Source organism: Amblyraja radiata, chromosome 18 (genome assembly GCF_010909765.2).
Source record: "Amblyraja radiata isolate CabotCenter1 chromosome 18, sAmbRad1.1.pri, whole genome shotgun sequence".
Taxonomy (NCBI): domain Eukaryota; kingdom Metazoa; phylum Chordata; class Chondrichthyes; order Rajiformes; family Rajidae; genus Amblyraja; species Amblyraja radiata.
Genome location: NC_045973.1, coordinates 31,127,078 through 31,153,989, shown reverse-complemented (window position 1 = coordinate 31,153,989; position 26,912 = coordinate 31,127,078). Strand labels below are relative to the sequence as shown.

The 26,912-nt window shown below is 42.3% G+C and overlaps 1 protein-coding gene across 3 annotated transcripts in view; it reads left to right on the top strand.

Moving 5' to 3' along the window:
• Nucleotides 1-26,912, top strand: part of fancd2 (FA complementation group D2) — a 93,130-nt gene that overhangs the window by 46,217 nt on the left and 20,001 nt on the right. For 2 of the 3 annotated variants that reach the window (XR_004414673.1, XM_033037041.1), the window contains exons 24-36: nucleotides 7,342-7,457; nucleotides 7,656-7,764; nucleotides 8,982-9,083; nucleotides 10,144-10,268; nucleotides 10,637-10,777; nucleotides 12,150-12,266; nucleotides 16,857-16,985; nucleotides 19,144-19,262; nucleotides 19,817-19,927; nucleotides 22,596-22,723; nucleotides 23,550-23,649; nucleotides 25,432-25,554; nucleotides 26,697-26,790. Coding sequence is in view for 2 of the 3 variants with exons in the window: in XM_033037041.1 (XP_032892932.1) it covers nucleotides 7,342-7,457; nucleotides 7,656-7,764; nucleotides 8,982-9,083; nucleotides 10,144-10,268; nucleotides 10,637-10,777; nucleotides 12,150-12,266; nucleotides 16,857-16,985; nucleotides 19,144-19,262; nucleotides 19,817-19,927; nucleotides 22,596-22,723; nucleotides 23,550-23,649; nucleotides 25,432-25,554; nucleotides 26,697-26,790 (1,514 nt within the window). In the remaining variant the exon portion in view is untranslated. The remainder of the gene's footprint in view (nucleotides 1-7,341; nucleotides 7,458-7,655; nucleotides 7,765-8,981; nucleotides 9,084-10,143; nucleotides 10,269-10,636; nucleotides 10,778-12,149; nucleotides 12,267-16,856; nucleotides 16,986-19,143; nucleotides 19,263-19,816; nucleotides 19,928-22,595; nucleotides 22,724-23,549; nucleotides 23,650-25,431; nucleotides 25,555-26,696; nucleotides 26,791-26,912) is intronic. The other variant, XM_033037042.1, reaches the window with a different exon arrangement.

Below are 26,912 nucleotides of genomic sequence, written 5' to 3'. Positions count from 1 at the left end.
AGATTGTGCAACAAAAAAAAAACCTCAAAAAACTACAAAACAGAATGGAACAGAATCACATATTCACATATGACATATTTGTGGGAGGAAAAAAACAGCAATTTAAAAAAGACACCACACAACAGTAAAATGGCACAGTAAAGTTAGCTGCTTTTGAATATTAAAAAAAAAAAAAGTTCCCCCTCAGATTCCTATTAAATATTTCGCACCTCACTTTAAGGAGGTCCCCTGATTCTTGATTCCTCAACTCTGGGCAAGAGACTTTGTTTACCCGATCTATTCCTCTCATGATATTGTGTGCCTTCATACGATTGCCCCTCATCCTCCTGTGCTCCAAGGTATAGTCCTAGCCTTCTCAAACTCTCCCTACTTTGTCCTGCCTCTCCACTATTCCAGCTTTCTTCTCTCTCCCCACCCCCCACAATCAGCGAGAAGAAAGGGCCAAACCCGAAACGTCAACTATCCATATTCTCTAGAAATGTTGTTTGACCCACCGAGTTACTTCAGCGCATTTTACTTCATTAAATTATCTACACCGGAATAAAATAAAGAAACAAACAAGTGCAGATGCTGGTTTATACCAAAGATGGACACAGTGCTGGAGTAACTCAGCGGATCAGACAGCATCTCCGGAGAAAAAGGATGAGTGACATTTCGAGAAGAAGGGTCCAGATCTGAAATGCCACCTATCCTTTTTCTCCAGAGATGCTGCCTGATCCGCTGAGTTATCCAGCTCTTTTGTATATATCCCTGATAAATCTTGAATTGGCTTATCTATTTTGAATTTTAATTCATTGGGTGAGACTAAAAGGGCTTTCTCATTGTGCGACCTGAAGCAAGACCTAACAAGATTTAACATCGTGGGAACCTTCTGCGATAGCAGTACGGCATTCGTGGACCACCGAGGACCTCCGTGGCGCTAACGGCAGGTAGTCGTGTGACTTGGTAAGGTCGGGAGAAAATTCAAACATTTTTGAATTTCTCCAAGAGTGTCTTGAGCAGCGTTGCAACATTGTATGGACGCAGATGCCAGTGCGATATCCGTGCGATATCCATAATGACACTTGCGAATACCGTGGGAACTCCTGCGAACGGTAAACCCGGAAGCTGGACAGAAGGGACATAAGGTGAGTAAAAGAGGTGGTCTCAATATCGCCAATGGACCATGTGTCCATCGAGGACGTCCCACCTAATTGTCATTGTTTGAGAATCTTTTTCACAGTAAGACTTGCAGAGATGCCTCTCAGAAAATCGCAAAGAAAGGGGTCAAAGAAAGTCGGAAAGTTTTTAGCCATGCAGGTAAATGAGGAGGAAACTCAGCAAGAGAGACAGGTGGAGAGGCAAGAGGAGATGCCAGAGATACCACTGCCTGTGGGCTCCTTGGAGCAGGGAGAGGGTGATCAAGGTGGATTTGAGATTGCCTCCCCAGTAGCTGTTGCCTCCACAATATTCTCAGCAGACGAGAACATAAAGGTTAGATGGCAGAAGGTAAAGCCATATAACTTCAACAGGGAACAAGAGGGTGAACTGGTGGAGTGGTACCAATTCAATGAGATTCTCTATGACAAATCCAGAGAGGATTATAGAAATAGGGAGAGAAAGCGCAACCTGCTGGAGACGAAGGCTGCTGAGTATCCCCGGTGCTCATGTGAGTAACTATAACAATATATTAGTTTATGTACAGGAGAACAATTTAATGTTATCCATGATTTTAAAACATACAATGCTACAGATGTAAAAGTGCTGTTTTTGCAGTCACCTTTAATTTATCTTATAAGTCTGTCTGTTCCCTGCAGCTGCAATGTAAAAGTAGTGGCAGACAGCTTTTACACCCTCTTCGTTTGAAGTGGGAATCATGTCTCTTTTAGAGCCATAAAATAAATTATGCATGAGGTCCCAAATTATTCTTTAACTCATTAAAGAGCTCGGGTGAAATTCTGACAAAGTTTTTGAATGCACTTTTATCCTCTTCGCACAGCACATTAAGCAGTTGCTCATATTGTCCTAATTGAGGTCTCCGTTGAAACATGGGCTTAACCCAGTGAGACTTCCTCTTAATTATCTTTTTAATTAATCTCACCCTTCTGCCTTCACGCAAGCGTTTTCGATGCACATGTTGCGCTAATGCATACAGCACGTCAATGAAAATAACAACCAGCCTGTACTCGAACCAACTTTGTATAGGCATGTCTGCAAATGAGACAATTCTACGAACGGAGGATATTTATATAGCGTGTGAAAAAAAAGTGACATCATTTGTGCCACGTGATTAACTACACTACAGTCCACGATGTTCATTCACGATTAACGGGAAAGATCGGGAGACGGACAAGTCAGTCGCACAAATGACAGAATTGCCGAGTACCGTGGGAACTCTTTATCGTGGGAACACTTTATCGTGCGGAACTCGTGCTGGACCACGACCACTTCACTCGGGTGACATCTTGCTTCAGGTCGCACCGTGAGAACTCGCCATAACAATCTCACCCAAGACAATACAGAGCATTGTCTTTGTATAGCAAAGAATGTTAAAGAATTGGAAGTAATTCTGAGAAAGTAGTTCCAGGCTTGGACAGGTTGTGCTACGAGTAAATGGCAAACCTGCAAATGGCAGAGCAGGCTTGAGAGACCAAGAGGCTCACACCTGCTCCTAAGTTTGATTCTATTATATCTAACCTCCACAAGGCTACCAAGACCACTCGTACATTGTGGTGGACAACAGATCAACCACCAGTGAGATATCCCTTGAACAGCTGCATCTTGAATAATGATGGAGCTCAGAACAAATGCAAAGGACAATGCAACAATCTCCCGCTGCAAATGCCAAATGGATGATCCGTCTCAAGCCTCTTCTGTAGTCCTTGCACTCGATAAAGCTAATCTTCAGATAACTTGATACAAGGTAGAAGTCAAGAGCTTCAGCTACACTCATGAAGTTCAACACCATCCAGGGCAATGCAGTTAGTTTGATGAGCACCCTATTAACCACTTTAAACATTTACTCCCTAGCAGGTGCATATGCATGATACACTGCTGCAACATGCCTAGACCTCAACTGCACTTCTCAAACCTGCAATTCTAACGCTGGGAATGGAATGGCAATTGGCACATATGATCGGGTTTCCAAACACAATTTGTACACTAACTGCGGTGGAAAAATGCACTTCAAATGCTGTTCTAATTCCACTGGCAAAGAATCTTTACCACAGAAGCTATCTCTACAGCTCACCATGTTCTCACAGCATATTAGAGGAGGAGTAATACATTTCCACATACAGTGAATTAATATTTTGCTTTGATTCTTCATGAGAGCATTCGTTGTCATTTTAATCAAAGTTTCTGCATTGTTCTCATCATCCCAATATTGATAGGCCCGTAGAGAATCTACTCGCCAATTCTCGTGAGGAGTAATATGGAAATTTTTGTTCAATCCAAAATCTGCTTTAAATAAGTCAACTCTGACAGCGTCAGTGGACTCTAACTTCTCTACTTTGGCACCGTTGTCAATGGGTATGTGTACTGATTTGCTTCCTGAAGTCGATCACTATCTCCTTCGTCTTGCTGACATTGAGAGCAAGATTGTTGTTTCAACACCAGGACACGAGGTTCTCAATCTCCTTCCAGTACTCCGTCTCATCATATCGAGCCCATAATGGTGGTGTTTGCGAATTTGTAAATTGAATTAGTTCTCCCTGTGACCACGTGGGTTTTCTCTGGGTGCTCCAGTTTCCTCCCAAATGCCAACGACGTACAGGTTGCTGGGTTAATTGGCTTCAGTTAAAAAAAAAATTGTAAATTGTCCCCAGTGTATGGGATAGTGTTAGTGTACGGGGTGATGACTGGTCTGTGTGCAAACGGTGGGCCAAAGAGCCTGTTTCCAAGCTGTATCTCTCAAATCTAAAGTCAATGCAACAAAATAATTGTGCAGTTAGTTCTGGATGGAAATTATAAGCCAGGTTCCCATTGAATTCATAAAGGAAGTTCCCATGTCAGAAAACCTGCAGGCTGTTGTGATGTAAACTTTGTTGTCAAGCTGCTTTTGTTTGGCCATTTCTATTTATAACAGCTGTTTCACACCTATTTATTCGATGGAAACTGCTGAAACAATTCGGCATATTAATCGGAACCCAACACCAAGTCTACTAAATTTAACTGTTTTGGGGGTAAGACTGTTTTCGACAGCTGCATCATGAAAGAACAGAGTACATTGTGCAAAACGGAGCCCAAGACGTAATACAAAACACACCCCCACATAAAGTTAGCTGATCTCCGAGATGACACAACTCACCTCAGTGATCTTAAAGTAGGTAGAAGGAAACAACTGTAATTAGCAACAAGAGGTAAGCACTGCAGATGGTGGAAATCTGAAATAAAACAGGAAGTGGTAGAAACACTCAACAGATAAGGCAGCATTTCTGAGCAAAGCAGTTGCCATTACAAAGCTGTAATGCACCTGAATAAGATATTTTCTATGGTGCATCTGTGGAAATTGGTAAGAGTCATTTAGACACACCGAATTTTCTTGGACTTCCGAGGAAGGAACACCATAGCGCCGGTGGTATAGACACATTTCCTTCCTTGAATACACCAATTATGTTTTTGCACCAATTGTGTTTATACAACAACATGATCATATCATCCTCACTATTCCTGATGAACTGATCTACACCAATAATACTGTTTTACTTGCCTCAGCTACACCTTGTGGCGACGAGTTTCATGTTCTAACCACTATATAAGAGGTTTATTTCTGAATTTGTGTTTCTTTCTGGTTTCTCCTGGATAGAGGACAGAGGGATCTAGGGGTGCAAGTAAATAGTTTCTTGAAAGTGTCATTGCAGGTCGATAGGGTTGTCAAAAAGCCTTTTGGCTCATTGGCCTTTAGCAGTCAGAATATTGAGTGCTGAAGTTGGGAGGTCAAGTTGCAGTATTGTGTTCAGTTTTGGATACCATGTTGAAGGAAAGATGTTGTCAAGCTGGAAAGGGTGCAGAGAAGGTTTACAAAGATGTTGCCAGGACTCCAGGGCCTGAGCTTTAGGGCCTGGCAGGTAATAGTTGGACACGGGTTGAGAGGGGTGGTTTGACGGGCAGATAGTCGGAACAAAGGCTGGAGTTTAGAGCAAAAGGTGTGAGGTGTGAATGTTGGTCAACAGCTTGTTGGTAATGGTGGAACAAGGATGTGCTGAGCTTTGGTCTTGGACATTTAATGGAAACAGTCATTCTGCAGCAACATAAAACCTTGTGATTGCCGTTCTGTACTGCTTTGAATTTACTTGATTTTGCACAACAGCGTTACACAATATGGAGAGTTTTTCAATCGAAAATGAGCCTTGGTGTAAGCAAGTGCTGTGATGGTGACTCCAACTAATGTCACGGGCATTTGAATCTGTTGAACACACGGTCAGAGAGTGCAATCCCTCATTTTGGATATATATATAAATATATATATATGTATATATTGGTTCCGTAAGTGTACTGGAACAGCTTGTCTCAAGGTATGGCTGTTTCCCACCAAAAGGAGATGAGGAATTTATTTAGTCAGAGGGTGGTGAATCGGTGAAATTCATTGCCACAGACGGCTGTGGAGGCCGTCAATGCATGTTTTTAAGGCGGAGATTGACATATTCTTGATTAGAGTGTCAGGAGTTATGGGGAGATGGCAGGAGAATGGGGCCAAGAGGGAAAGATAGACCAGCTTTGGTTGAATGGCAGAGTTGACCGGGGCGAATGGCCTAATTCTGTTCCTATAAATTATTAAATACCCAGTCTTTTAAGACTTGCCCTTGATCTGGAAGAAGCACAAGATGGCCCGGGGTCTTCAATGTTTGTCATGTTGGTCAACTTGAGTGATCAGAGTTGTTCTTGAAGAATGGAAAGGGATTGCCTGGTATATAACGTCCATTAACGCTCAGAGATCCCACTATTGTAACTCTGGTGATTCAATGCCATTGCTTCTGATTATTTTTAGTCACCGCCAGTCTTTTTAATCATAAGCAGTCTGAAGAAGGGTTCCGACCCAAAACGTCACCCATCCTTTTTCTCCAGAGATGCTGCCTGACCCGCTAAGTTACTCCAACACTTGGTGTCCATCTGCTGTGAGTAACGAGGCGGGTCAGGCAACATCAATAGAGAGAATGGGTAGGCGATGCTTCATGTCAAGACCCTTGTGATTAGTTAGAACAATTTAGGCATCCTGTTTTTAAAAATCACCGTAACTGGGATGAGTTTTGATATTCTAATAAATAATTCAGCTTTGTTTTCAACACGGTCAATGTTTCTAGAGCTAATTGATCCTGCCCTTGGTGACAGATATTCAGAAATTAATATTCAGAATATTATTCAGATATAACAGATTTCAGCCACTTTGTGCCACGGTGCTTTTTTAAAGTTGCATTCAATGTGGGTGAATGCTGATCCATTAACCAAGATAAGGTAATATGTGGTAATCAGTCAAAGGTTTCCTTACCTGTTTTTAACCTGATGCCTTGTGACTGAGTTCAGGGTCAAAAATGAACACTCGTAGCTGCTCCCTACTGGTCATGTACAGTAAGCTGGTCTAACAGACAATATAATAAGATTGTGGCAGAGTTTTTTGTCAAATAAATGAACATTTTGTGTGGGTTTATTGCTTCACTGGTCGGTAAAATAATATTAGCCTCAGTGCCCCATGTGTTTGTTAGGGGAAACTTGTGAGCTGAGCTTGGTAGCTGAATCTATAGATTGTTAGTGTAGACTTCTTGATTACAAGTTCAGGGAAATGATTGTCACTCTTCCATAATCTGTCACGTGATGTACTTTGTAGCAAATTGCTATGCAGTTACACAACCTATGTCGTAATATAGAGCAATGCATATTATCAATGAAGAGTCACAAAATGAAGATCATGAATTATTTCCACACTGATACAAATTATAACATGTTAAGAGGTAAAATAAATATAGTATATAGTTTTAAAATATTGTAGTACAATGCTAATTGAACCTGACGAATCGGGGCTGGCAACAAATAACCACATGCAGGGAAGTTCCCTGAGACTGATTGTTGGCTAGGGATAGTGTAATTCTTGCTTCCATTTCCCCCCCCCCCCCCCCCCCCTACAATCAGTCTGAAGAAGGGTCTCGACCCAAAACATCACCATTCCTTCTCTCCAGAGATGCTGCCTGTCCCTCTGAGTTACTCCAGCAATTTGTGTCTGCACTTCCTTTTTATTACTAAGTGAACCTTACTTTATGATCCTGTGTGTCTTAATATAAGCACATAAGGCAAAAAAAAACACAGATCAATGTAAAATTCTTGATTGTTGGGGCATTTGGATTTACTGAACTAATTGTCTCCTTGCAGGTTGTCCACTTCACCTGACCAACTTGGAGCTTGTGGAGAAGGTGGAGTCACTGTCCAAACCAGAACGGGAGCTGCTTTGTTCTTTGCTGTTTCATGCCATCAATTGGTTTAGAGAGGTAATATTACCTGCAAGCTGATCTGGTACAAGTCTACAACAGAATGGCCAGTTGCTTCAGTGTTCTGAAGACTCACTGTGTAATTGCTAACCTCACTAATTGAATTACAAATCAAAATAGACAAGTCTTTTCCAGTCTAGTTAATGAGTATATTCTCTGTGGAGTTGTCAGAAGTGTTTCATTTTATCTGTTTTCCAGGTAGTGAACGGATTCTGTAAACTGCAGGACATTGAGATGAAGGGAAAGGTACTCCTCCGATTACAAAACATCACTCAGCTACAGGGACTGCTTGAGAAGTGTATAACAGGTTTGCTTTGGCTTATGCTTTCATTGGGTTTACTGCTTGGCCATTTTGTGACATGTATTGCCACGGCTACATTTTGTATGGGGATTTTGTATAAGTTCTCTGATTGCTGTCTGTAGCAGCATTTGTAAGGTGAAAGTGAAGATCATGGCCTAAATTATAGTTGAGATGGTCTTTACATTAATATAAAATTTGTGCTGGTCCCCTGTCGCACTTGACTTTTATGGTTGTGTGGCTCCCATTGTCCTGGAGGCTTAGCTGTCGAAATAATCCCACAACAAAAAACACAGCACCAGAGACCCCGGTTCAATCCTGAACTCGTGTTTAGGAGTTTGCAAGTTCTCTCCGTGACCGTATGAATTACCTTCAGGTTTACTCCCACATCTCGGAGACGTGCGGAGTTGTAGGTTAATTGGCCTCTGTAAATTGTCCCTAATGTGTAGGGAGTGAATGCAAAAATAAGATTAGATAGAACCAGTGCGAATGGGCGATCGATGGTCGGCCTGGTTCCATGCTGTATCTTTCAATTGACCGACTGACCGAACAACATCTTGAGCACATTCAAATATGTTTTCCAATTTGGAGGAGGTGAAGAGTGGGAAATCCAGCTGATGAGATATGGGAACTGGTCTCTTTGGCCCAACTCATGATGTTCATCTAAGCTGGTCCCATTTGCCCCATTCCTATGTCCGTCTGATGTCCATCTAAGCTAGTCCCATTAGTGGGGTGGCACGGTGTTGCAGCATTACAGTTGCTGCCATACAGTGCCAAAGACCTGGGTTCAATCGTGTCTGTCTGTACGGAATTTGTACGTTCTCCCTGTGACCGTTGTGGGTTTTCTCCGGGTGCTCCGGTTTCCTCCTCCCACATTCCAAAGATGCACAGGTGGATTAAATGGCTTCGGTAAAATTGTAAATTGTCCCTAGTGTGTGTAGGATAGTATTAGTGAATGGGGTGATCGCTGGTCAGCACGAACTCAGTGGGCCGAAGGAGCTGTTTCCACGCTGTATCTCTAAACTAAACTTGTCGGTTTGTCTTGTATCTCTCCAAACTTTTCTTATTTGTATCCAAATGTCTTTTTAAATGTTATTGTACATGCCACAGCCACTTTCAATGGCAGCTTGTTCCATATATATATTCTGTATTTAATTTTAGTAGTTATATTTTGCTGTCTATTGTGTTCACTTACAACCTTCCAACTTACACTTTTAATATTTCAGCAACTCCTGGATATGTTCCTCCACTGGCAAACTTTGATTCGGAGATCACAGAGGTCCCTCCAACCATTGCTCCTGCAGCTGTAGCGAAGAAAAGAAATAAAGGTGATTGATGTTCCAAAACGTAAACCCTTTGGTAATTTTGGAATAGGCGATGAAAATTGTTCTAAAGTCTACACATATATAATGAGCTAAGTAACCTCCTTTACTTGGAGACACAAGGAACTGCAGATGCTGGAATTCTGAGCAAAACACAAATACCTGCGGGTCAAGTAGCCTGGAGGGAATGGACGGGTGACCTTTTAAATCGGGACCCTTTTTTTGGCCCTTATTTTTCTTAAGGTCAACTCCCATCAGTGGCCAAAGGTATGATTGGTGATCTGGCCCCGGTATCCTTGTACCACGGTATTTTCAATTAAAACCATCTGTTCTTTCCCCTCTCTTTTTATGACAAAGGCATGTATGGATAGCAGAGGTCATTTGCAGTCAGCTTCTATTCTTAATTGGCAATAAAGGGGAATCATCCTTTGCGTAACTAATTTAGCCATCTGAGCTGTATACTTTGAGGATCCAAATAAATCACTAATGGGTGGTGAAAGAATGATACTTTATTACTTTCTTGTGACATGTAGGTGAAATTCTTTGTTGTGTGCCATACACAAAGTATGCAAAGAGTTGCCACTTATAGGGCACCGACATAATTACAACGCGTTGTAGTCCCAATAGTCCCTCTTTGTTCTCTTGGCGGTGCGTCCTCCAGCAGCCACCACAGGCCCGTCCTTGTCACCCGCCGCCGGGTCATCTCTTGGACGGCTCCCTGATCTCAGCTGAGATGATGTTAGGAAGAGGAATATCATCCGGAGTTCTTAATACTTACAACTGTTCGATAGTTCCAGTGGGATAAAATGTATGTGCAAATATTGGTGGAGAGAAAACGACTTTGCTCTGAGTTTCTCCTTCCCAGTTGAATGGCCGGGCCTATGCTGTCTTGATTCAAATGTGAACTGTAGGCGAGTGCACCAGCAGGGTGATATCAATATTTACATCAGAGTAAGAGACGAGATGAGGACCTTTTTTTATTTTACTTACTGTTAGAAGGATCCATCAAATTCAGAATCTGAAAAATGTTCAGGTTTTGTTTCTAATTTGCAATTTTTCCTTCAAGATCTGAAGGGCAAGAGAAAGCAGAAATCAGAAGGCAGCAAGAACTCCTCCACTGACAGCTCCCAGACTGAAGAGCCTTCAGAAGAAAGTCAGATGCCAACTGGGAATACTCAAGGGAAGGTATGGTTAAGATGGACAAGTGTTCAGACCTGAAGGCAAACTTGGCTAAACTCCACTGGTCCCATGTTAACATGCATGCATTGTCTTTGTTCCTCTCATTTTCCTTCAATAACTCGTTAAGGAAGACTAACAGGGAGAGTGTAAAAACTCCACATCGGCAGCACCCGAGGTCAGGATCGAACTCTAGTCTTTGGTGCTATGAGGAAGCAGCTCTACCCGCTGCACCACTGTACCGCCCCATTGCCAAGTCAACGCTTTGTAGGCTTTTGATAATGCTTGGTGATTGTACTACAAACAATGTCAAACAGTGAATGAACAGTGATCTTGATGATACCTGTGAATACCTAAGTGGCATTCCATTTTGTATTCTGCAGGAGAACAACGAAGAAGGAAAGGTTTTCGTTAACTTGGCCAATTATAGAGCTTACTTTAGGGAGCTGGATATAAATGTTTTTTTTGCACTACAATCGGGTCTGGTAACCAAGTCCCAGCTGGATTCTGAGCTACATACAAAGGTCAGTGTACGGATAGCACACAACAGAAAAGCTACCTTGCCAATTCATCAAACAGTTTAAAAGTATCCACCTTATTTAATTTCTTGTGATAATAATATACTTTTAGCAGAGCAAAAACACTTTATTTATAATAATCAATTGATATACATAACTTTGCAGCATAGCACTAACGCTTTAACAGAATACAGTAAACCCTTTTTATAACGGATCATTGGTGGGGGGGGAGAATGTTGTCCGTTATTGCTGATTGTCCGCTATAACAGAGTCAGAGACACAAAAGGACACAAAGTGCTGTTGTAATTCAGCAGGTCAGGCAGCATCTCATGGAGAACATGGATAGGTGACGTTTGGGGTCAGGGCCCTTCAACACTGCTGAGTTACTCCAGCACTTTGTGTTGTTTCACCTTAAAACTAGACGCCGATGCTGCTGGTCTGCACCAGTGAGCCTTCTTCAAGACCTGCCGCATGTGGTCTGTTTGATGCGGCTGTCGTTGGGGCTCGCGTTGTAGCACCTGGCTGGCAGCGCTTTCTTCAGGCCACTGCCACCGACACTAGTCACTGTGGGGCTCCTCCCCTCTCACCAGCTGCAGCTTCTTCTTGTCGGCCGTCGCTTTGTCCGCTCACAATTTACTCCTCCACCGCCCCTTCCTCCTGTTCTCCTGCAGTCACCGATATCTTCCAAGGTGGAGTATGTCGGTGACTCCAGAGAAGGATGAGGGAGTCGCCGACAGGAAGAAGCGGCAGCTGGTCAGAGGGGAGGGAGCCCCACAGTGACCGAGCACATCCTGCCGGTGGCAGCGGCCTGAAAAAAGCGTTGTCGACTAGGTTACGCTGTGAGTCGCAGCAACAGCTGCATCAAACAGACGGTGCAGCAGCTGATGACGAGGGGCTCGCTGGTGCATCTTGTGAGCCAGGGGTGACGTCAGCAACTGTCGGTAGGACCGCATGCTATACAACCAAAATCCATTATATAGAGGTGCGTTAAAACAAGGGTTTACTGTAAATAAGTATTGTTGTACAGTAGCAACTAGATGTTCCTATGTGGGTTGATTTTTGATTGATCAAAAATCAAACCATGAAATCAAATAGTTTGATTTTACACCTAAAAGTCAGATCCCGTCCTGAATTGTATGTGAAAAATCTAAATCTAAAATGGTGCTGGAAATCTGAAATTAAATATAATAGAATATGCTGGAAAAACTCAGCAGGTCGAGAAGAATCTTTGGAAGGAGCAATAGTTGACACTTCTGGACCCTTCCATGGTCTTGGACTTGGTTTCTCTTTCCACAGATGCTGCCTGACCTACAGAGATTTTCCAGTGTTTTTTATCTCGAAGGTGACTTCCAGTGTTAAGGATTTTCTTGCCCTGCAGGTCACCGAGGTTGTGCAGCTGGGGTCAGCAGAGCTCGTGTTTCTTCTGGAGGATCTATCTCGTAAACTGGATTACATGTTGGTCGCAAATGTTACCAAGAAAATTCTATTCCTGAAGGTACTTCTGTTCATCCGTTGCTGAAACACTTATTCTTTTTCATAATTATTGATCAATTGATTGAAAGATACGGCATTGAAACAGACCTTATACCCACTGAGTCCATGCCAACAATTGATCACACGTTAACATCATAACATCAGTTCTATGTTATCCCACTTGAAGTGAATACCTGCATACCCAAGGTATGTCAAAAGTTGCCCATGAAGGGCGCTTACAAAGTTACAAAATCTCTCCCCCCCCCCCCCCCCCCCTTGTGTCAGTTCCTCACTTCCACGTGACCGTCCTCGTCCATCGGTCGGCGCCACCATCGACTGCCATACCGACCTCGCCACTTACGCATGCACTCCCTACATACCAAGGGCGATTTACAGGGGCCAATTAACCCACAAACCTGCATGTCTTTGAGATGTGGGAGGAAAACGGAGAATCCGCAGGAAACGTGTGCAGTCAGTGGGAGAGCATGCAAACTCTACATAGACAGCACCCAAATCTCTGGCGCTGTGAGACAGCAGCTCCCCCAACTGCACCCATTTAGTTCTCTCTATTCCAACATATGCAGCTGGACTCTCTCATTCTGTTATCTGTATAACTTGATCCAACCAAAATTCTACCATTTGATCTCACTCTCATGTCACCCTATCTTTGCTGACGTATTACCGTACATTAGGCAACATCTTGGCATGAAGTTCTCACTCTTTATTACAAATGGCCTCATGGCCTCTCCCAGCCCTATCTCTGTATTCTTCTTCCAGCCTAATTCTTTGAGACCCTTGCACTCCTGTGATCTCACCTCTCAAAAAACCTCAGAAACTTCTCAACAAGGTTGATCGTGCAATTTCACCACCAAGGCCCTCAGTTCTGCAATCACCGCTCTTAACATCTCTGCAAATCCCTCTCCAAAGATCTACCTTCTCCATCTTGCTTTCTTTCTTTAAGTTTTGGATTCCTGCCCCGTTATTTCCTTATTGGCATGGTACAATGTTTCTTTCTGATAATGCTCAATCCTTAGAGATATGGAGTGAAAACAGGCCCCTCAACAGAGTCCATGCCAACCATCGGACCCGCATATTTCAATGTTATCCCACTCTCGCATCCTACACATTAGGTGACATTTACAGCAGCCAATTAATCTACAAACCCACACGTCTTTGGAATGTGGGAGGAAACCCATGGGGTCACAGCCAGAATGTACAAACACCACATAGACAGCACTCGTAGTCAGGATCCGTTCCGGGTCTCGGGCGCTCTAAGACAACAACTCCACTGCTGCGGCCACTGTCCTTCTCTGGTGTATTATTGTATTGCTTTGGCACTTTAAATGAAACTAAATAAATGTGTTATTAATATTGAAACTGAAACAAAATCTCGGGGTGTTTTTATTAGGAAATGTTCAGCAATTTGATTGTGGAGACATAAAATGAAACGTGATGTTGTAAACTTTAAGAGAGGATAAAATTTAAAGTATTTTGTAGTACGTGAGCAGTGTCATAGAGTGATTCAGGGTGGATGCAGGCCCTGCGGCCCACCTTGCCTATACCGACCAACATGCCCCATCGACACTAATCCAACCTGCCTGTGGCCCATATTCTTCTAAGCCTATCCTATCTATGTACCTGTCTAATTGTTTCTTAAACATTGTGATATTACCTGCCTCAGCTACCTCTTCAGACAGATCGTTCCATACACCCACCACCCTTTGTGTAAAAAAAAAAGTTACCCCTCTGGTTCCTGTTAAATCTTTCCCCTCTCACCTTAAACCTATGTCCTTTGTTTCTTGCTTCCCCTATTCTGGGCTAAAGACTCTGTTTACCAGATTTATTCCTCTTATGATATTGTACTCCTCTATAAGATCAGTGGTCTGTACCCTTGGTGACAAGCTACTCAATCTTTTCCGAATGTATCTAGTTCTATTTTTATTTAATACATGGGAAAGACTGTAATGCTCTGGTGGCTTGTTTGTTGTTTCATCAGAACTAGTGTTCAGATTTCATCAGAATCTCTGTTTGAAACATAGAAACATAGAAAAATAGGTGCAGGAGTAGGCCATTTTGTCCTTCGAGCCAGCACCGCCATTCAAATGATCATGGCTGATCATCTAAAATCAGTACCCCGTTCCTGCTTTTTCCCCCCATATCCCTTGATTCCTTTAGCCCTAAGAGCTAAATCTAACTCTCTCTTGAAAACAAAACAATCAGAGATGGCTCAGTGCCACAGGAGTTAGCTGTGCTTCATGTCATATGACTGTGAGAGAACATGAATTCCTCCCTTAATATTTCCCATGTGATGTGTTCCTCATTTTACTCTGGCTGCTGCTGAGGAAGGGAAGTTGCTTATTTAGGCAGGCCAAAAGCAGAAGGCAGCCAATTCTAATGACGCAGTAGTCTGGTCACAAGTTCTCAGCAATTCTCTGTTAATATACCAAGAAAGAACTAGATATAATCAGAAGTGCTATTGAGATTGGGACATATATGGAAAAAGCAAAGCTGTGTAGTGTCATGGCACCAGCAATATTCTGAATATTACCACGTATGTGAATATTGTGAGCATGTTCACATAATCCTTAAATATGGACATGAATTAATTTTTATTTATGCTTTTTCTCTTCTTTGAACTTGAAAAAAAAAATCTCTTGAACAAAAATAACTCCAATCTATTCAAATATTTCAGTCCAATTTTTCATTTAAAGAAGGGTCTCAACCTGAAATGTCACCCATCCAATAGGTGACTTTTCGGGTCGAGACCCTTCTTCAGAGAGTCAAGGGAGAGGGAAACTAGAGGTATGAAAAGCGGCACGGTGGCACGGGTAGAGTTGCTGTCTTACAACGTCAGAGACTCTGGTTCAATCCTGACTACAGGTGCTGTCTATAAGGAGTTTGTACATTCTCCCCGTGACCTGCGTGGATTTTCTCCAGGTGCTCTGGTTCCCTCCCACACTCCAAGGACGTACAGGTTTCTAAGTTAGTTTCTAATTAGTTTGGTAAAATTGTAAATTGTGCCTGGATGTGTAAATTGTGTGTAGGATATTGCTAGTATGTGGTGATCGCTGGCCGGTGTCGACTCGGTGGGCCGAAGGGCCTGTTTCCATGCTGTATCTCTAAATTAAACTAAGCCTTTGTGTCCTTTTATGTATTAATCGGCATTTGCAGGCCATTGTTTCTCTGATCTATTTCTGTATGTGAAAGCTTGTTTATAAAAATGGAAGCTGCAGAGTTGTATGCCACACTTGGAAATCTAGAGGCCTGAGCACAAAAATCTTATCTGGTGTTATTGAGCAGTTGTGAGGGATTTCTTCTATGCCAGATGTGCCAACTTTCAGCTTGTTAAATCAAGAGGTTATTTGGATGAACTGTACAGGGCCATATCGAAGAAGAGCACGCGGTCTTGGTCTTATTGATGCTTCTTCCTCAAACCGGCAGCATCCGATTATTATCTCGGTGTTTTCTTGACGTTGCTGACAACAAATTGGTCATCGTGCTTCTTATATCACGACAACAATGACGTTGGCTCAACCCCACTGGTAGAATTGTGTTCAGTTCTGGTCGCCACATTATAGTAAAGACGTAAAGGTGTTAGAGAAAAATAGATACAAGGAGCCAGAGTAATTCAGCCGGTCAGACAGCATCTCTGGAGAAAAAGGATGGGTAACGTTTCTGGTCGGGACCCTTCTTTAGAGTGAAGTAGGGTCCCGACCCGAAATGTCACCCATCCATTTTCTCCAGAGTTGCTGCCTGACCCGTTGAGTTTTTATGTGTGCGTTGTGTATATATGATCTATATATATTTATGTGTATTTGTGTATATATACACACACTGAACTTCTTGTGTTCTCTCTTGTTATTATATTATTTACAGAGTACTATGTTTACATATTCTGTTGTGCTGCTGCAAATAAGAATTTCACCGTTCTATCCGGGCCATATGACAATAAAACACTCTTTTGAGTTATTCCAGCACCTTGTATCTATCATTGGTATAAAAAAGCTTCATGTTGTTACAAAGTATTAGAGAATATAGATATTGTTTATGACACTTTATAAATATTCTTGTTTTGTTTTTTGTATGCTGTTTCACACTTGCTTTTTATTCTTTTATTCTGTTCGAAATAAAGAATTAAATAAAATATAATAAATAAATAAACAAATAAATAGATAAAGATGTGAAGGAGTGGTCACAGAATAAGGGACGACAATTGCAAGAAAACACCAGAGCAACTAGAACGGTTTGCTATGGGCTTGATAGAAGTATATAAAATGTTGAGGTCTAAACCTCAGTGGAAGCTTGTACTCTTTGGTAGAATGGTTGAGGATTAAACGTCATGAGTACAAGATAAAGGGAATAATTACACAGTAGGGTCAACATCTGTACTGTACTGCCTACAGATGTGGCGAGGGTAATTTCCACTGTTGCCTTCAAGAGAGGGGATAATTGTATGTGATAGAAGTCTGCAAGGCCACAGATTGGGTGGTACTAGAGCATTGTTTGTTGGATATACGGTCCAGATATAATGGGCTGAATATCCTGTGCTTTACCAACACTTCATGATCCTCTGATATCAAAATTACTTGTTTATTTTCTGCTCTTCACGCAGGTTAAGGGAGATCGAGATGTTGGATTTTCGCATTTGCGCCAAATGACTCCCCAGCAACTTGCTCAGTTTACTCTAAAATTGCTCAATCCCCTGTGTAACCATCTGGAAAATGCTCACAATTTCTTTCAGGTAAAGTCTGGCATCTGTGGCGATGAATGATTACCCGAGGTTGTGCAATGAGGTTAAAATTCAGCCTGTTAACTGAAGGGCGACGAGTTACGATTCTTTCTAGGTCATATGTTGTTTATCCATGATTAGAAAAAATATTTCTCTTCAACCAAAAACCAAAGGTTTAATATGAAAGGACATGATTTTGGTATATTGCAGTGATTATATCACGTGAATGTTTTTGAGCCCCAGCTGAGTCTAATTGATTAAAACAATGATGGAATGGAAATTCCATCATGGAAATAAGCCCTCTGGCCCACCAGACCATCGATCATCCATTTACTATAGTTCTATGTTATTCAACTTTCATATCCACTCCCTACACACTGGAAGCAATTTACAGCAAACCTGAATGTCTTTGGGATGGGGAAGGAAACCGGAGAAAACCCACGCAGTCACAGGGCGAACGTGCAAACTCCACACCACCCCAGGATCTAATCCGGTCCCTGGCCCTGTGAGACAGCAGCTTTATCAGCTGCACCACTGGGCTGCCCTTTTTTTAAAGTTGGAGTGAGTAGGTGTGTGGAGAGAAGGATAAGAAGAGTGGGGTGGATGTGTGTCGATGGGAGGTGGAGGGAGGGAATTGAGAGTTGTGGTTAAGGACTGAGTGGAGGTATCCTCAAAGGAAAGGATAGAATATTGAACAGTTGGTTGTTATATATTGGTCTTGTGTAGATTACAGTAGCTATTTAGGGAAATCTCTGGTCAGAACTGCAGCATATTCTTGTGACTGTAGATCTGTGTGAGAGACTTCAAGGAAGAATACAGTGGTAGAAAAAATGTTAAACCGGAACTGAGGCAAATTCCATTGAAAGATATTTGGGTATTTACTCCTGGCGGTGTGGTACTTTAAATGTGCAAGTTAATAACTTTCACTCTGAGTTAGAGACACTGGGAACTGTAGATGCTAGAATCTTGAGCGAGAAACAACATGATGGAGTAACTCAGCAGTTCAAGCAGCATCTGTGGGGGTAATGGACAGGTGGCGTTTCAGGATATCTGAAGAAGGGTCCTCCTGCCCTAAAACATTGCCTATCCATTTCTTCCGCTGATGCTGCCTGACTGCCCACTTTGTTACACAAAGTTACTCCATCACTTTCTTTTGTGTTTTGCTCCATGTTGAATGACCTGGTCTTGGCTTGATGACTGCACCAGCATTGCAATTAAGCTCTATGTCTGCAAGCAGGGCAAGATCAGACAGGTTGTCATCTTCATTGTGTTCTAGTAAATATACCTGAATTTTACAATGAGACAAGATGCGGCTTCATATGAGTTTCTTGTGGTCAAATATCTGACAAACATTGTCTGACCGTGTAAGATATTACAGCTTCAGCATATAGATAGAAACGAGCACAGGCTTCCAGTACAAGCTGTTGCCAGTGTGGGTCTAAAGTACACTGCGCATACTCACACATATTCACGAGACTGATAAGATGTAGAATATATCACATGATACAAATCATACCATTTTAGTACTCGGTACTTAAAGCAACAGTTACCATCATATACACTACACAGCTCAATCCTAGCATGAATTATTGTCATCAAGAAATGAATGATGAGTGGTGTGGGTATTTAAAGAATGTCTCTTAAGCTGTATATTTGCTCTCTCCTTGCCTTTAATGATGGATGAGAAAATATGTACGTGCTGCAGGAAGAACCAATTGAAGTTAAAACTAAAATTAGAAACTTACTTGGTTACGGATCACAAAATCATGTCCTTCCCCATAGGATGAAACGACAAACAGCTGGAGGAACCCAGCGGGTCGGTCAGCATCTGTGGAGGGAATGGATAGGCGATGTTCCAGGTCGGAACTCTTCTTCAGATTGAATCAGTCTGAAGAAGGGTCCCGACCTGAAATGTCCCCTATCCATTCCCTCCACAGATGCTGTCTGACCCATTGAGTCACTCCAGCACTTTGTGTTTTACTCGTGAATCCAGCATCTGCAGTTCCTTGTGACTCCTCCCCCATGTGAACTAGTATATGCTACCTGAAGTTGAATTAATCTTACTGAAGCTTTAGTGAACATATTAACTGATTTTAAAAGTTGATTTTATTTTACTTTGAGGTGCCTGTTTGTAAAGGTCAACCTTTTTTCATTATAATTTGATGTGCAGGCGTTGATGGCTGGGAACAATGGTGTGGTGGACGTACTGGGATCAGATGTAAAAGAGTCTCAGCGGATGGCTGCTTGCTATCACCTACTACTTCAGATCTTGAACACTCTCTTTGCTTGGTGGGTACAAAGTCTGCTACAGTTCAAGGTTGTTTAAAGAAAATTGAAAGGAATTCTTGTCGCACTTTGAGAGTGAAATAAATGACTTTTTCAAAAGTATTAATAAAATTCAAGCTAACAATAGCAGTTGTCTGTTAAATCAGTTTTAAATTAGTTTAGAGATACAGCGTGGGAACAGGCCCATCGGCCCACCAATTACGTGCCTACCAGCGATCACCCCGTACGTTAGCACTATCCTATGCACTAGGGACAATTTACAATTCTTACCGAAGTCAATTAATCTACAAACCTGCACATCTTTGGAATGTGGGAGGAAACTGTAGGTGGTTTACAGGGAGAACGTACAATCTCCACACAGACAGCGTCTGAGGTCAGTATCAAACCCGGCTCTCTGGCGCTGGGAGGCAACACCACTATAAACTGTGCCGCTATGCTGCCCTAATTAGGTCATCAAAATTAGCTGATGATAAGATAATTGATTTCACACTGGATTGGAGTTTGGAGTAAAATTGAGCGGTACTTTAACAGTTGGTGCTTTTGTTTTAAACATCCAGGTGTGGATTTGCCCAGAATGAAAATCGTAAACTACTAAAATCGGCTCTCGGTGTTCTGGCAAACAGACTCAAAGCAGGAGATGGTGAATTGGGAATGGAAGAGCTCTTCAGGTAATAGGAAGCATTTCTTACTTTCAGAACTCCAATGAAAGCAAGTCAGACAACTGTTTGAAAAGGGAATAGTGTCTCCATTCTCCATGACACCCGGTCATAATTCATAAGTTCCAGGACTAGAAATAGACCATTCAGCTCACCGTCTACTCTACCATTCGATCATGGCTTATCTATCTATCTCTCTCAACCTAATTTTCCTGCCTTCTCCCCATAATTCCTGACACGCATGCTAATCAATCTCGACCGTAGAAATATCCGTTGGCTAGGCCTCCACAGCTCTCTGTGGCAATGAATTTCACAGATTCACACCCTCTGACTAAATAAAGTAATCCTCATCTCCTTTCTAAAGGTATGTCCTTTTATTCTGAGGCTATACCCTCTGGTCCTAGACTCTTCTACTTATTCTTCTTCTTCTTCTTGTTCATCATTTTATATATAAAATAACAGCAACATGTGATTGTGTTCAGTTCTGGGCACCATGATATCAGAAAAATATTGCCAAGCTTGAAAGGGTTCAGAGAAGAATTATGAGTATGTTGCCAGGACTAGAGGGTCTGAACTGTAGGGAGTGGTTGAGTAGGCTGGGTCTCTATTCCTTAGAGCGCAGGAGGAAGAAGGGTGATCTTATTGAGGTGTAGGGGAATCGAGGACATAAGTTCAAGGTGAAGGGGAAAAGATTCAATAGGAATCTGAGGGGTAACTTTTTCACACAAAGGGTGGTGCGTGTATGGAACAAGCTGTCAGAGGAGGTAGTTGAGGCTGGGATTATTCCAACATTTAAGAAACAGTTAGACAAGTACATGGATAAGACAAGTTTGGAGGGATATGGAGGGAGGAGAGACTAGTGTAGCTGGGACATGTTGGCTGGTGTGGGTAAGTTTTGCCGAAGGGGCTGTTTCCACACGGTATCATTCTATGACTCTATATGCAATTGAAATCACAGAAACCATGTTTTAAGGTACTTCTTAGAGGCCTATCTGTGAAATGGATTACAGACTTGGGAGGAGAGTTGTTATTAAAAGGGTATTTGAAGGAGCCAATAGACGATAGGTGCAGGAGTAGGCTATTTGGCCCTTCGAGCCAGCACCACCATTCACTGTGATCATGGCTGATCATCCCCAATCTGTATCCCGTTCTTGCCTTCTCCCCATATCCCCAATCTCCGCTATCTTTAAGAGCTCTATCTAACTCTCTCTTGAAAGCATCCAGAGAATTGGCCTCCACTGCCTTCACACTAGAGGCAGAGAATTCCATAGATTCACAACTCTCTGTGTGAACAAGTTTTTCCTTATCTCCGTTTTAAATGGCTTACCCCTTATTCTTAAACTGTGGTCCCTGGTTCTGGACTCCCCCAACATCAGGAACATGTTTCCTGCCTCTAGTGTGTCCAAACCCTTAATAATCTTATATGTTTCAATAAGTACTCCTCTCATCCTTCTAAATTCCAGAGTACACAAGCCCAGCTGCTCCATTCTATCAAAAAATAACAGTCCCGCCATCCCGGGAATTAACCTCGTGAACCTGCGTTGCACTCCCTCAATAGCCGTCAATAGTGGAGATAAATGAGGAGGAGCAACATTCTCCAAGACACCTGGTCATAATTCATAAATTCTAGGACCAGGATTAGGCCATTCAGCTGCGTCTCCATGTTCCCTGACAGTCTGAAGAAGGGTCTTGACCTGAAAAGTCAGCCTTCCTTCCATCCAGAGATGCTGTCTGTCCCGCTGAGTTACTCCAGCGTTTTGTGTCCATCCTCGGTGTAAACCAGCATCTGCCGTTTCTTCCTGCACGTCATAGCTTTAAAATCCGAGGGGGAAGATTAAAGGAGATGGGTGTGGCAAGTGTTTTACACAGAATGGTCAGTTCTTGGAATGTGCTGCCAAGAGAGGTGGTGAAATTAGATACAATAGTTGTGTTTGAAAGGCATCTTGACAGACACATGAATAGGTGGGGCAAGACAGAGATAGACCATGTGGAGGTGGATGAAATTAGTTAGATTGGTATTGTGATTGGTGCAACTAAACGGCCTGTTTCTGTGCCAACCTGTTCTCTGTTCTACAAGTGGACCTTCCGTCTATCTAATTAACTAATCTACACGATTCCATTGCTGCATTTCAAATAATTCTTCATCTTATTGTTGACTAGTTCCTCTTCATTGCCCATTAAGTTTATTTATTCCACAACTTTATTTTATTAAGATACTCACGTTAAATGATGATGTATAGAACCCATTTAATTCACATGGACAATATGAGAGTGTGGGTTAATTTCCTGAAAGCAAAAAAGTGTGAAAATGAAAAGCTAGTATCAGTGGAAGTGTCATTGATTGAGCACAATTTAAACTCTGATGGTTAATTTATTTTCGAAAAGGAAATTAATTCTCGTCCTAATACTGTTAATTGGCATTTGTTTATCAAGTTGGCCAGCAAGTTCTCTGATATTCTCTTCTCGTACTTTGGCCATCAGCTGTAAGGATGTGTGTTTGAGAACACCGAATTTCTCTTCCCTTCTATTTAATGCCACCAGAGCAGTTCTCTAACGGGAAATAAAGTTTCAATATTTCAAGTTTTTTTGAGGAGACAAATCAAGTAAATTTGACTTTCATTAGTTTGCTTGTGAAAACGAGTCCTGTCTGGCTTATAAAATATTATCTTCATCCCTACAGGCAGACTTTCCGCTATCTGCAGAATTTCCAGAACACTATTCCCCGCTGTGCCTCTGCAGTAACTCTTACCCAGCTGCTCATTGTCATATCATCTCGATCTTCAGACAGCCAGTGCAAGGAGAAAATAGGTTGGTCTTGACACTCGTATCTTTGCTGAGAAGTTTACAGTTTGTGTTGGGGGCTGGGATGGGGCAAAATTGTTGAAGGCTAATAAAGGAGGAACATGCACCAATCGTGAGTATTCTTTGATCTGTTGCCAACATGCTTTGAATTTGTTTGTCCATACGGATAAGGAAGTTACTTTTTTTATAGTAAGGGAGAATTTTCTTCACAGCTGTTTCTGTTGACTTGCTCATTCAGCATGAGGTGAAGTTTGTGTGGTCTTTGCAATGTAAGTGGTCTGCATCTATAATAGTGCCTTTTGCACAGTTAATTCCCTTCATGGGGGCCATTTTTTTGGCAGCATGCCAGAAGGGCAGTTTACTATAAATAAATACAAGAAGATGCTTAAACTATACAGCAGACCCTGCAACATCTGTGGAGAAAGACAGAGGTAAAGATCCATTGCCGGTCAAGATTATTTAATTATCATATGGGACAGGAACACTGAAGTCTGAAGAAGGGTTTTGGCCGAAACGTTGCCAATTTCCTTCGCTCCATAGATGCTGCTGCACCCGCTGAGTTTCTCCAGCATTTGTGTGTGCCTACAATGAAATTCTTGCTTGCTGCAGCTTTACAGGCACATTAATCACAACAACACAACAACAAAATATACACTCAATTTTTTTCTATATAACCTTATATATTAAACATATTGGGAAAGACATGGAAATATGTTGATCATTTACAACAGATGAGATATTTTATGTGGTTGAAATTTATACAAAATATATATAGCAAAGATTTTATTAGAATTTTAATGGCAGCTGATTATTCTCAATGTTCTTCACGCAGCAACGATAGCACGGGGCTTCTTGTGCCAGTCATGGATTTTGCCAACTGGAGAAAAAGAGAAGGGCAATAAGTATAACGAAGCTCTGGACACACTCCTATGGTAAGTGCAAATAGTAATCCGATTAATCGGCTGGGATAAGAATGACCCTCAGTCTGTGTTTGCTATCTATATCAATGTGGTTTAAATGTGATGAAATGCAGTCTATACCAGCTTCCAACATAATATTGTTCACTCCACTCCTGCATTTATCGAGAATCAGATTGGTCCTGCTGCAGAATTCTTATTTTACATCAGAAAATTAGCCTCTAGTGTACACCAGGATCTGAGCTATGTAAAGCCTTCTGGGACCCCATTGAAACTGTTAAAGTTTGTGGCACAGTTTTTTTCCCATTCCCCTTGATATAGATGAGCATTACTGACAAGACCATTTTTCATCCATTCTTAATTTGCCCCTCAAGTAAGCAACTTGCTAGGCTCATCAATAGAGCACTTGAGAATTTACCACATTGAAACGGGACAGGAGTCACGTAAAGGTCAGACCAGGTAAGATTAGCAGACTTGTTTCTCAAAAAAAAAACCCACATTTGTTAATCAGATGCTTTCTGAAATCAGCACAGTGGCACAACGGTGGAGTTGCTACATTGCAGCGCCGGAGACACGGGTTCAAACCTGACTACAGGTGCAGTCTGTAGGACGTTTGTACGTTCTCCATGTGACTGCGTGGATTTTTCCCAGGAAATCTGGTTTCCTCTCACATTCCAAAGACATGCATATTTGTAGGTTAATTGACTTCTGTTCAATTATCCTCAGTGTGTAAGTTAATTGGCTTTGTGACACCTTGGCAATAAATATAGAAAATATTTTTTTTTAAAGTGGTGCACCTGGTAGAGCTGATTCACAGAGACCCGGGTTCGATCCTGACCTCGGGTGTTTTCTGTGGAGTTTGCACGTTCTCCCTGTCACCGTGTGGGTTTCCTCCGGATGCTCCGGTTTTCTCCCATATTCTAAAGACACGTTGGTTGTAGGTTGGTACACAAAATTGCTGGAGGAACTCAGCGGGTGCAGCAGCATCTATGGAGCGAAGGAAATAGGCGACGTTTCGGGCCGAAACCCTTCTTCAGACTGGCGACGTTTCGGGCCGAAACCCTTCTTCAGACTCAATTAGGTTATTTGGCCTCTAAAATTTACCCTAGTTTAGTTTAGAGATACAGCGCGGAAACAGACCCTATGGCCCACCGAATCCGCACTGCATAACTATCCCTGTACATTGGCACTATCCTACACACTAGGGACAATTTACAATTCTTACCGAAGCCAATTAACCTACAAGCCTGTAGGTCTTTGGAATGTTGGAAGAAACCGCAGCTTAGTTTAGTTTAGAGATACAGCACGGAAACAGGCCCTTCGGCCCACCAAGCACCGACCTGTGATCTCCACACACTAACACTATTCTACACACACCAGGGACAATTTACATTTATACCAAGCCAATTAACCTACGAACCAGTATATCTTTGGAGTGTGGGAGGAAACCGAAGATCTCAGAGAAAAGTCACGCAGTCACGGGGAGAACGTGCAAATTCCATACAGACAGCACCCGTAGTCACGATCGAACCCGTGTGTCTGGCGTTGTAAGACAGCAACTCTACCACTGCGCCACTTTGCTGCTTGTGAGAACTTAAATGTGTCGGGAGTGGGTTAGAAAGTGGGATCAATAGAACTAGTGTGAACGGATGATCAGTGGTCAGCATGGACTCGGTGGGCCGAAAGACCTGTTTCCATGCTGTATCTCCAGTAATGTTGTTATGCTCAGTAAACCAGCAAAGCAGAAGAACACTGAATGGAAATTGCCAACTTTTGTTTTATTTTCCGTGTTGGCAGTATTTATTTGAAACATACAGACGACGTGTTGAAATCTGTGGAGGAAATTGCTGGTGTGGGCGTTCCTGAACTAATGAACTCAACCAAAGAGGGCAATTCGCGGACCTTTCCAACACTAACCAGGTTTGAACAGAATGATGTTTTCTTGTAGTTAGAATTACAGAATTCAACACCTTGCTGTTGTTATCATTGTAATTGCACCTCACCTCCCAGCCTGCGCTGACTTGCCTGATCTCAGCTGGAAGGTATGATGGACTACTCAATCCAAGCTTTTAAGTATGTTAAAGGGTAAAAAGTATATTTGCTTCCATTCATGGTCCAGTGACAACTTTTGAAAACAACATCTTCCCAAAGCTGTCCCAGCAGTCCTTCCGGGCATGACAAAGGTCCTCATGTACCTCCTCTAACCTCTTCTATTGCATCTTCCCCATGTGGCCTCCTTTGCGTTGGTAAGGCAAGTGTAGATCTGGCGACCATTTTAACGAGCAAGTGCTCAGTCCGCCAAGGCCTGCTAGATCTCCTGCTTGCTAACCATTTTAACTCCTATACCCATTCACATATTGACCTTCCTGTCCTGGGCCTCCTCCATCACCAGAGTGAGGACACGTGCAAACCAGAGGAACAGCACCTCATATTCAATTTGGCTAGGTTACAGCGTAACTTTATGAACATTGAATTCTCCAATTTCAGGTAACTAGCATACATATCAACCCCTCTTTCCCTTTTTTCCCCTCTCTTCCCTGGGCCCCACCTGGATTCTCACCTATTTGTCGAGATTCCCGAATCGCCGCCTCCTATTCCCTTCCACCTGTATTCCTTCACAGTTCACATCTCTTCTATCCTTATGTGACACCTTTTGTCCTTTCATCCCTGACCTTTCTCCAACCATCTGCCTTTCAAAGCAGCCCCCCACCCCCCTGATTCTATCTATCAGGCTTTGTCCTGCCTCAGCCTCTCTTCCAGCTTCCCCTCCCTCCACACCACCACCAACCACAATCAGTCTGAAGAAGCGTCCCAACCTATCCATGGTCTCCAGAGATATTGCCTAACCCATTGCCTATACCAGTACTTTGTGGTTTTTTTCTGTTAACCAGCACATGAAGTTCCTTGTGTCATCATTCCATTAGTAGTATTTTTGCATGTCATGAAGAGGATACTGTGGCATTCTGTTCATTTTTCACCCATTTTAGTTATTCATGTGAAAGAAAATGCACGCAGATTAGATGAAAATAAACAGTGAGGTAAATTGCTTGAATTTTGTGCAGGCAAACTTTTCTGGTCTTCTATCGGGTGATGATGAGGGTATTGGATTCATCAGTAAAGGAAATTCCGTCTGGTACACAGTCCGATTCAGCTGAGGTAATGTAGATCTTTCATTATTGCCATTTTCTTTTTAAATTTAGCCGTTGCAGCACTTCATGAAAACACACGCTGGAAGCAAAATAATTAAGTTCAAACAAAATAGCATCCAGTTGCAGTTT